This window comes from Plodia interpunctella, chromosome 25 (assembly GCF_027563975.2).
Source record: "Plodia interpunctella isolate USDA-ARS_2022_Savannah chromosome 25, ilPloInte3.2, whole genome shotgun sequence".
In the NCBI taxonomy this organism is placed as follows: domain Eukaryota; kingdom Metazoa; phylum Arthropoda; class Insecta; order Lepidoptera; family Pyralidae; genus Plodia; species Plodia interpunctella.
In genome coordinates this window covers 5,759,990-5,772,037 of record NC_071318.1, presented here as the reverse complement: position 1 = coordinate 5,772,037, position 12,048 = coordinate 5,759,990, and the positions used below count along the sequence as shown (strand labels likewise).

Here is a 12,048-nt window from a genome sequence, read left to right as displayed (position 1 = left end):
ATAAAGCGACGCCTCAGGACCCCCCACACTATTCTCTCAATTAAGCCACTTGTCCTTTCGCGCAGCCCGTGTGCATTCGCCCTTATCTAGATTCGCGCGCTGACTTTATTTAATGCTATTTTGTGCTCGAATTCTTATTTGGTTTTTGCGTGTTATGAGCACTTTTGCGATTTGGTGGCGTATGGATTTTTGTAATTAAATTAATGATGAAAAGTTATATCGGGATTTTCACCAAATACTCGGGAAACTTACTCAAAAGGACCATTCAGAAAAAAAAAATTGAACGCTTGTAATTGAAAATTTGTATTTTGTACAATAAAGGTTAAATTAAGAAATAATAATAAAATAGGTCTTTTTAACCAACAGTTATGTTATACAGTTAACAGTTATCTCTATCTTGACCAATAGTTCTTAACCATCACGATGTATGTGTATTAATATAAAGCTTCTAAAATAGTGAGTAATTGACATTACATATTTTTTTAAAATTTACCTTTTTAATTTTTATTCCAGCCAGTCCCATTGCCAGTCATTTGAGGAAGGAAGGAGAGGGGTAAACTTTTCGATTTTTATTTATTTAAATATGTACTTATTCGTGTCAAGGTTCAAAACAGGGTCGTACTAGAGTCACTAAGTGACATGTAAGTGATTGATGACAAATAAAAAAATGACATTGACAAGATCGGAAGTTATTATTAGAAGCTTATAAGTGATTTATTGTCTGTCTCCTGGTTTAGGTTAATCAAGCTATATGTCATGTCAGAAAATGTTTTAATTTTCCCTTAAGAGTTTCCGTTCGCATATAACTTTTTTTTTTGTCAATAGATAAAAATAGGAGTAACCAAATATTTGTCCTATAAATAAGTATTCATGTTTATTTTTTTTCCTAAACACAGCTTTAACCACCAGTAGCTGAATAAAATCAGGATATCGATGTTATGATCGCAATAAAATTAAAAAGTGTGGCTCGCCAGGTTTACTCACAAAGCGACACGTAAGCCTACCCGCTTTAAAATATGCACAAATTATTAATAACACGCAGGGCCTTCACGCAAAACTGGCAGCTTTTGGCGGTCTTAAGGCAGAACGTCGCTTCCTCAAAATATCATAGTGAAAGATTTTTACATTTTCGCTAAAAGTCAGCGTGAAAAATATGGAAATTTTCGCCAAACATTATTCTCGAAATTCATGTTCCTTAATACGTATCTGTACAGACTAAATAAATAAACTTATTTCAATTAATAGACAACAACAATTAATAGACGTTCGAAAATCAAAAGTGTCTAAATTAAAAAAATCACTATTATATTTTTATATTTCATCACTTTACAGAATTAAGTAACTATCTTCTGCCCGCGGCTTCACCCGCGTTATTTCCCACCGGAAGAGTTATTCCTCCGGGATGAAATGTACTGTACGTCCTTCTTCATACTTCAAACTATATGTATGCAAAATTTCAAGAAGATTGGTTGAATAATAGAGCGTGAAGAGGTAACAAACAAACTTACTTTCGGATTTAGAATATCAGTTAGAATTAGGATATTGGTAGGATTATACAAGCTTGGTAGTAAAACTGCTTTAAAATACTTGATTTGTAGCACATTTGTCCCAGTCACCCGTGGCGTGTCGGGGTGAACACAGTAATTTAAGCATTTTGTTGGACGTTACGGTAATCGTTCAGTTATAATATTTTGATACGGTCCCTGTTCACCCCTTGACCACGATTTGTAGTCTTATTCGATGGGGTGAAATATGTAGTATTATTTTTTTTATATATATAAAAATCTAGCTGCCCGTCCCGGCTTCGCTCGGGCGAAACCATAATACATTATACCTCTACCTTCTTGACGACCTCGGTGGCGCAGTGGTAAAGTGCTTGCCTCTGAACCGAGAGGTCCCGGGTTCGATCCCCGGTCGGGTCATGATGGAAAATGACATTTTTCTGATTGGCCCAGGTCTTAAATGTTTATCTATATATGTATATGTTATAAAATATAGTATCGTTGAGTTAGTATCTCATAACACAAGTCTCGAACTTACTTTGGGGTTAGCTCAATCTGTGTGATTTGTTCTAATATATTTATTTAATATATATTTATTTATTTTCCTTCATCTTGAATCAATCGCGAAAAAAAATCGGTTGATCCATACATTTTCCTCAAGTTAGGTATTTGATTTTGTATGGAACAGCTGAGTTTTATTTTTCGCGATTCCGGAATTACGGCCCCATATACGAAAAGTTGTCAAGTATACATATACATACAATGTATATACATATGTATACAATGTGTATGTATACAAGTATACATGATATATATATATCATGGACTGAGCAATATGAGCATCTAGACAAAATATTGCCAATGTATAAAAAGTCACACTGTATAATGGAAAACTTCCGGCATATTAGAGTCTCGCCTCAGTCTCATTTTTCCGGTATCTACCTCAGCCGTTGAGCGTCGGAGCCCAGGGTCCACTTTCCTATAATACTCTTTCGCCGCCACATCGCACGGTCGTCGGCATCCCTAGCTGTCAGAACTGATATATACTGACCATATTATTAATAAAAAAGTAAAAACATACTCATCTAAAAATGTGTTTTGTCACTATCGCACTTTATAATACAAGAAATTGACAGTAAGAGACAAAACATATATATTAGTTTAGAATATGTTTTAACTTTTTTGATAAATAACAGAGTAATAACTAAGCATTATATATGTGTTTTTGACATTTCTTTAAATCATTTTATTGTAGCCAATTGTACAGTCAACAGCACAACAACCAACACAAATTCATTGCAAACTCGCCGCTATTACCGCGCCATAGAGATTCGTGCAGGGTAACTTGATAAACTGTTGACTGTACGTTGATCCAAAAGGAATTAATGTGTGAGATGGATGCAAGTAGAAGAAGTAACGCGTCACTTGTCAACTACATATCTTGTAAAATATATATTTTTTAAATATGCCATCTAATCGGACTGGGACTGGGATGATGTTTTCATCGATATCGATAATGTAGTCCGCACAACCGTATGTAAATTATGCAAAACAGTAGCGGGTCGCTATCTGATCGAGCTTTAAGCTCGGTCACACATATTTAGGACAATATAAATAGCTCACTTTTCGTAAACACATTTTACCGTTTTTTTTTTTAAGAAACAATTTTTTTTTTAATGTCAATTACTGCACAAGTTTTTGTTCAAATTTTCATCAATAAGTTAAAAGGGCGTGTGTGATATGTATAAATAAATCCAAGTTTTTATTGTCATCAGATATTTAGATATTGTTGCATTCATGACGTGACAAACAAATCGTGCAGTAAAACCGTTGAAGGGGCACGGCACCCAACGAGGATTTGTTGGTTGCCGATCCTGGGTGCACCGCATCAGGCCATGTTTATCATAATAATGCATTGTCATGGAAACTGAAGCGACGTGGGACTTTTCAACTCTGTAGAACAAGCGGCAGATGAAATTTTATTTGCAAGATTTGATTACAGACCTAAAAGTAGTTTGTACAATAGATGAAAAAAATACATATATCTCTCTTGTAATGTACTTATTTCGTGCAATACTTTATTATATTATATCATTTTAATTAATGTACTTATTTCGTGCAATACTTTATTATATTACAAACAAACAAGAATAGTATTCCGAGATGCAATTTTAATTAAAGAACCGAATCAACAAAATACATATATTTTGTTACTTTTCGCAAGATTTATAAACGGTTAAAACTTTTACCTATATGTCTTGTGAAAATAGTGATTCGGCTGAAAAGTTTTCGCAAGCTATAAGACAGAGTCTCTCATCGATCAGTAATTTACTTGTTTTTTTTTTTCTTTCATTAGCAATTCAAAATAACAGTAATTAATTTATAAAAACATTGATAAAATATGAATAATTTTCATGGTCAAGTCACGGTATCGATGGGGTATCAACCCAAGACCAAGACGGCACGTGTTTTAAACTGATATTTGCGTGCGAGCACTAGTTTTTTTATTCATATTTTTTTGGATTTTCACGGTGATTGTTGGACCTGATAGCATCGATTTTCGCCTGGGCACGCACCGGCTCACTTAATTTTTGATTTAGTACCGCATCACATTTTGATAAGTATTTTTAATTTGAATAAATTATTATTTAAGCGTGTTATCGCTGGTTAATAGCGGGTTGTAATCATGACCGTGGTTTTCATGCTAGAATGTCACAGTTGGATTACGGCCTTTGTAATATCGTGGCGGTAAAAGAGTCGATATAGATGTCACGTCACTATAATTTTTGTTGGTAGCGCGCTGATTTCGTTCGAGATTTGATTCTTTATGGTTTAAATAAAAAATGTAACTTCTTTGTTTTTTTACTTTGTGCCAGTATTTTGCTCTAAAGAGGAAAAATGCGTGTTGATTGCGTAGTAAATATTAAATTCTTTTTTTTTTCTTTCAGATCTGCGACCGGACAGAATGCCGCATACAGGTAATATTTTTATAAGGATACGATTTTGTTTTGATCTGAACTAGAGAAAAACGTCTTTGCTTAGGTAATTAGCTACCGTTTCTAAATTTAAATTAATTTCATTTTCATTGCGTAATTAATTTAATTTTCTGTAAAGTGGAATCCATTATCTCTTTGGATGTTTAGTGATTATGTGACAGCGTCGACATTTTGTTTTCTGGTTTTTAGCTTGATTGGTTTGATAGTTGAATTGTTAATAAGATCCTAGCTACTGCTAGGAGGAAAAAAATGGTGTTATAATTATTAATAATATAGCATAGAAGAAGTACTTAGGCTTTTTCTAACTAATTGTTCAATAATAACTTGTTAATTATTATTATGAAATATATATATATATCTCAAAATTGCCAACTAAACTGCAATAAAATACGTAGACAATTAGAAATAAATAAAATATATTGTAATCAATACATAAAAATACAACATCGAAATTTCATTGAACCACCACCACCGACTATCTCCAATCTAGTAACCTGAGGAGCTACCAACCTAACGCGACCAATCTTAATTAACTCGAACGGTTGCTAGTGATGCCACAGATAATACAAACTATACTGTGTCTCATCGAAGGCCGCCTTTCGCGTCGAAATCATAAGCGTTTCAAAGAATGCTTCGCTGTCATAGAGTAGAAAATACAGTGGTGGATTTATTTGTCTAACAACCGAGCAATAACATTATCTCGGAGCTATGCATACGGCCCACTTGATGGGAAGTGCTTGAGAATCACTGCTGTTGCCTATGGACGCTGCATGGGACCGATGAATATTCTATTCACGCCTTATTTCAAAAACGCTTTGGAACTCCATTAATTTGGTTAATAACAGAGGTAGTTCTGTTCAAATGAGTTTCTTTCGGCATTTCTTCTCAGCTGTGGTCGTTCTCAAATGCCAGTAGTTAGTAGCTTGTGAGAAATCACTATATAATATAAAATTTGACGTGAAAACGTGCCTGTCTAATTTACAAACAAATGACTTGATTTGAAGTATAAACTATTTCTTTCTATTTCGACGACCTCGGTGGCGCAGTGGTAAAGTGAGTGCCCCTGAACCGAGAGGTCCCGGGTTCGATCCCTGGTCGGGTCATGATGGGAAATGATCTTTTTCTAATTTGCCCGGGTCTTGGATGTTTAACTATATATGTATTTGTTAGTTAGTATCTCATAACACAAGTTTCGAACTTACTTTGGGGCTAGCTCAATCTGTGTGATTTGTCCTAATATATAAAATTCTACATTATCATGCATGTGAGTGGTAGCTACTTTAAGTACCTACTTATGTCTATGATCACTTCACACCACCCACACTTTACCGAAATAGTTCGGAATGGTCTCTCTGCATATAATTACTCTGTGTCGCGTCGCACACATTAACAGCAATTAAGAGAATCGAGAGAATCTCGTTTAGATAGAATCGGACCCGTATCGAAACGTCGGCCCACCCGCGTCAAAAGCACTCATTATCTAATACATTATACATGCTTAACTACATTAGTTACTTCTTAACGTCCCCGGTCACCGAATCACCTTATTAAAAACTAAGCTGTTGTCTTTTAACGCATCTATTTAATTTCAACTCTATGGCAAACGCGTAGGGTTGGGATACACGAATAGAATATTTTTTATCGACAATAAAATTTCATTTTCATAATTAATAATCTGTGATTTTGTAAACGTGATGATATCAGAGCATAGAAGAAATATTTGATGGGATCGATATAATATTGGTCGCACACGAAGTTCGGAGATTTGATAAACATCTGTTTATGACAATTTCTGGTTTCATGGCACTTTGTCTCAGTTGAGTTACGATAATGCTGTGATAAAATGAAATTATTCTGTAAAGTGGAATCCATTATCTCTTTGGATGTTGCTACCTTTAGTGATTAGGTGACAGCGTCGACATTTTGTTTTCTGGTTTTTAGCTTGATTGGTTTGATAGTTGAATTGTTAATAAGATCCTAGCTACTGCTAGGAGGGAAAAAAATGTTGTTATAATTATTATAACACCTAAGTACCTCTTCTATGTTATCTCAAATTGTTTTATATGTATACGAACTTGGGTATGAATAAAATGAGAAGTGCTGCAAAAAAATATTTGTTTTCCAAATCTACAACGATAATATAATTTGTCTCGGTCTAAAAAATAATCCAAAAAAAGAAAAGCATTATGTTCTCATAATTTTATCTTCTTCTTCGCTCAAAATTATTATTTTAGAAAGAGTTCGCGAGTGTCCTGAAATGGCCTGACAAAATTAGCAAACCTTAATATGCCACAGAAATAAGAAATCAATATAGAACATTTAATTACTGAAGTACCTAATTGTATACTTAACTGATACCTCGCCAAAAAAATATCGATTTAACAAAAAACATTACCATAAAAGAGCCATCTTTCCCTGGCATAAAAATTATATATATATATTGTACTGAAAAATAGCTGTTTCCAAAATACTAAGATCATAACTCATCATCAAAAAAATGTAGTAGTCTAATCATTCGTTTCTAAAAATGACGCTCGAATTATCAATTTAATACAATATTTATGATAGACAGACACCCACGATATCATCAAATCTGGTCCCATTACAAGCGGTTTGCTCCGAATTTCCACCTAAACTTGCTTAAAGTTGTTTTGGTACGGATTTTTTTAAAATTTCAGCCCAATTCAATCGATAGGCCGAAACTGGGCGATTTAAATAAGAATAGTTTTAGCTGGTCCATTGCCCAACATTGAGATTGAACGACAAGTGATTTGTAAACTGTTTTTTTTTTTAATATTTAATCGGTGACAGCGCAAGGCACAGCGGGCTTTTGACGCCAAATTAACTTATCGATTCATCAAGTGTGGTTTGACGTTAGCTTGGTGTGGATGAGCAGCAATGTGTACCACAACACTAAAGTCATTTATGATGATGTGGATGTTGATATAAACGTGGTATAAACAAATATTTAAACTTTTTAACGGTTATAAAAAAAACACAACACTATTTTAAATCTTGATTCAAATAAAACAAAACTTAAGAAAGTCGTGCCTATTTTGGACTTGCCAAATCTTATTGTTTAATGAAAACTATAATTAAGATTTCATCGAAATCTGTTTAGGCAGGAAAGCGTTACATAGGTACCTACACATAGTATGTATTGAGTACTAAATGCATATTTATTTGACTATATAGTCTATACCAACTCATCCTCAAGTATTTCTGGTTGTATCCATGGCTGTGACAACATTAACTCGTAAAAAATAATCTAAATATCCTGCCTATTCTAAGGCGGGAACCACACGCCTCTTATCCACACTAACACACCAGTCAAGCTCGGTAGACTCCATCAAATGAATCTACAACATCACATTCGATTTTCTACTTGGTTGTTTACAACTGCGTTACCATTTATATCATAAACTTTTATTCCGTTTGATTGTTCATTAATTTATGTATGGATGATTTGATGTTTCTCTTTATCTATACCGACTGTATTCGATTGTATTAAAACAGCTTTTACTACTGTGAAATAAATAAATAAATAAATATATTAGGACAAATCACACAGATTGAGTTGATGTATTGACAAATACATAAACTAATAATAATAATAATAATTTATAATGTTACATTTCAACTTAGAAAATTATGAAAACATATTTAAAATTCAATTAAATTAATTTAAGAACTTTGTTCTTGTCGGTGGAGCATTTTCCATCCGATTCTGTCCTCCAGCCACCGATGTCACCTCCCTACACGACACGAGCTCCGCCTTCTCTTATATTTCATCCAGGAATGCCCTTCTTGGCTTTCATTTACGAGTGCTTTTAATGGGCACTAGCTTTTGCACGTCCAGTCCCACGGGAACTTTTATTCCTATGTCCATCAAACTACATGTATGCAAAATTTCAAGAAGATTAGCAAAAGTGTGAAAAGTTAACAAGGAACGTTCTCTTTTATAAATTTAGGATTTTTTTCAACTTGCATGGAGACCGCATCTGTGCTTCCCATCGGTCTAGATTGAGCTAGAACGCGCTCAAATCTTAAATAAACAATGGGATCAATAGGAAAACGTGTTAGGTGCGTGTTATCCACAACTGGCTTTCGCTCACGTGAATTCCTCTGTGAAAGGGACACGATTTTCATACAAACTTTCACCCCCCCCTTATAGTAATTTGCGGGTTGATTTTTGAAAAAAAAAACGAACAAAATCGGTCCAGCGGTTTAGCGATGAAAGCGAAACAGATAGATAGACTTTCACATATCTAATATTAAGTAGTATGTATTAATAAATTTAGACAATTTTATATCAGATTTTATTCATGAAATAAATATATTCTTCTAAAAAAATACATATGTTTTTTTTTAAATTAATTTTTAATTTCAAGAGTATACAAAAATAATTGTCTGTAAACTCTAAAAGTATGTCTATACAATCGATTGAAATTCTTACCCGAAAATCTTACAAATACATGTAATAGTTCCATAATAGACTACTTGTGTTTTTTTTTAAATTTCTTTATTTATGTTACAATAATTTATATGAAAAATACAAGCACTACCAACAAAAACCTATATAGGTTTATACGTGGTAAGGCGAGTCACTACTCATTACAAATTTACTCAGTTAATATATAGTTCTTAAGCATTAATTTACATTTGGTTATAATGGTTTCCAAATTAATTATTTTCTCACAAATATTGTTAGGGTATTCATTCAATATAGATGGCAGAAAATACTCCCACATTCTTTTACCGTGAACATTGCTAACTGAAGGTAGGGTATATCTAGGTAAGTATGTTAAGTGTGACATCTAGAAAAGCAGTTGTGATTTTTTTTAAATTATTTATTTATCTATGTCAATCATAGTCAATAATCATAAATATAAATGGTACCAAGGACTATGAGACCCGTAGAAGTGGTGACCTTTTGAAAATTATTTGTGACGTTCCAAGCGAAAGTTTATAGTTTCAGAGATATTTGAGATTTTTTGAAAAAGGGTGAAAAATTGGCATTCAAGTCGAATCAAATCATTTGTCATATTTGCTTAAATAGGGTAGGTTAATACATAATCCACTGTATTTGCGATTTTAATTGATTTTAATGCAACATGCAAAGGGCTACGTTTTCATACAACAAACGTCCCTAAATCATGTACACGACGTGAGAAAATGCAATTGTAATTGTATGTTTAGTAACTATAACTCTAGATATTCCAGTTTAAACTTTCAATGTCTGTTTCCCAAAAATTTTGATTTTTTTAAAGTGTGCACTTTGAATTTTTTTTACCCCCAATAAATGTTGAAATGTTAAAACTTCCAACAATTATGATCAACCAACTATTTAACTGTCTAAATACAGCATTAACTACCTAAACGCTTGGAACGCCAAATTTAATCAACTATTTTATTCATCGTATTATAAGATGTATGGTATAGTCAACAGCATATAAACTACCCTGCATGAACCTTTATGGCGCGGTAATAGCGGCGAGTTTGCAATAAATTTGGTTAGGTTGATGTGCTGTTGACTGTACCACATACGATGTGACATTTAGAAATGTAGATTTATAATGAAGATTCACATATATTAATTATGTTATTCGTCGGATACCATCTTGTAAGGGGTCATGTACGGGCACCACATCTGGACAACTTTCCTTGTTTCGCTTGAGAGCTGGTTCTCAGGCAGTTCCTTGGGCTCCAGGATCTTGATGGCATAGGGTTTGGAGAACTTCATGTCAGCGTAATCTACGCCGTGTTTACGCCATACTGTTCCGTAGCCTGCGCCTTAAATAAATATACATACATCCGTATCGTACTAACATCATAAATGCGAACGTTTGTGGGGATGTATATTTGTTACTCTTTCACGCAAAATCTACTGGACCAATTGTTATGAAATTTGGTACCCGTGTAGAATATAACCTGGAATAACACATAGGGTGATTTCTATTTCGAAATTCCCATGGGAGCGTAACGTCGGGGCGTAGTTAGTATATTAAAAAGAAGTCTCTAGCGTCTGTCGGTATGAACACGATAAACTCAAAAAAATACCGGACGGATTTTGTACGGTTTTAACCAATAAATAGTATTTTTGAGGAAGATTCAGGTGTATATAATTTATTATCTTTTTACACAAGCGAAGCAAGGACGAGACGATAGTAAAGGCCAATTTGAAAAGAATTTGTACAGATTGATAACCTTTGGTACCAGTCCCTCAAATATTTTCTCAGATTTCCTGGAAAACGTACGAAAATGTGAAAATACATGACGACCTCCTAAACCGAGAGGTCCCGGGTTCGATCCCTGGTCGGGTCATGATGGAAAATGATCTTTTTCCGATTGGCCCGGGTCTTGGATGTTTATCTATATATGTATTTGTTATAAAATATAGTATCGTTGAGTTATAGTATCCCATAACACAAGTCTCGAACTTACTTTGGGGCTAGCTCAATCTGTGTGATTTGTCCTAATATATTTATTTATTTATTAATAAAATATTCTACTTACGACTGTAGTTATCAATGATATCAGGCCTGAAAGTGCCCACAGTATAAAACCGAAGCTTCTTTACCGCTACTGCGTATTCTTCACACCTGCACCTGTCCATTTTTCTAATAAATTTATTGAGACAAATAATAAAATTGCTTTTGTAAAATCGGAAGTGACATTTTGACAATTATTGTCAATTTTGAAATGTCGTCGACAGGGCTTTAGGTTTATTGTTATTTAACTAACTTCAAAAAAGGAAGTTGCGAACTTTAATTATTTTTTTATGTAGGTTACTCGATACGTGAAGACGGCTCGACCGATTCGAAAAAATATTTTTTTTTATTATTTAAAAGGGCATACTTCCGAATTGGTCCCTTAATCACTACCTACGTCTAGAAAAAAAATATCTAAAATAAATAAAATCTATGTAAAATTTTGCCGATAATATTGATTAATTTAGATATTTATTTTCCCTATAAGTAAAACGAATTAAGATATCACATGGATTTAATTTCACAATTTCAAAACAAACCGAAGAATACCGCAAATAATTACTTACTCCGCGTGCTGCGGAACTAAATTCTGTTAAAAAAGCTATAAAAAGAGATTAAACTTCAAATTAACTCCCGCGTCTGCGCAGGAGCGTTAAAAGTGCTTCTTTTTCGCCGTGTTGTAAAATCCGTCATAAGTTGTAAAAGAAGCAATATAATGCGCGATATATGGCCGATATACGCGAGCAAAAGAAAAAAAAGAATAGTCAAGTGCGAGTTGTCCTCGCGCGACGAGGGTTCCGCAACTGATAAAAAATTATACATAAATTTATATTTAAAAAATGGTAAGCCATTCTGGCATAATAGGGACCAACACTGTTTGAATGAGTTTCTTTCGGCATTTCTTCTCAGCAGTGGTCGTTCCGAAATGCTAGTAGTTTGTAGCTTTGGTAAACATCATTTAATTTAGAATATGACGTGAAAAAGTGTCTGTGAAGGCCTAATTTCTGAATAAATGATTTGATTTTGATTGCAAAAATTTGCTTTGGTACTTTTCTAAGT

At 33.7% G+C, this 12,048-nt stretch overlaps 1 protein-coding gene across 1 annotated transcript in view; it reads left to right on the top strand.

Annotated features, from left to right (window-relative positions):
- Poxn (Pox neuro) overlaps positions 1 to 12,048 on the top strand; it is a 53,397-nt gene that overhangs the window by 16,723 nt on the left and 24,626 nt on the right. The window contains exon 2 of the mRNA XM_053764374.2: positions 4,451 to 4,480. Within this exon, the coding sequence (XP_053620349.1) occupies positions 4,468 to 4,480 (13 nt within the window). The 5' untranslated portion in view covers positions 4,451 to 4,467. The remainder of the gene's footprint in view (positions 1 to 4,450; positions 4,481 to 12,048) is intronic.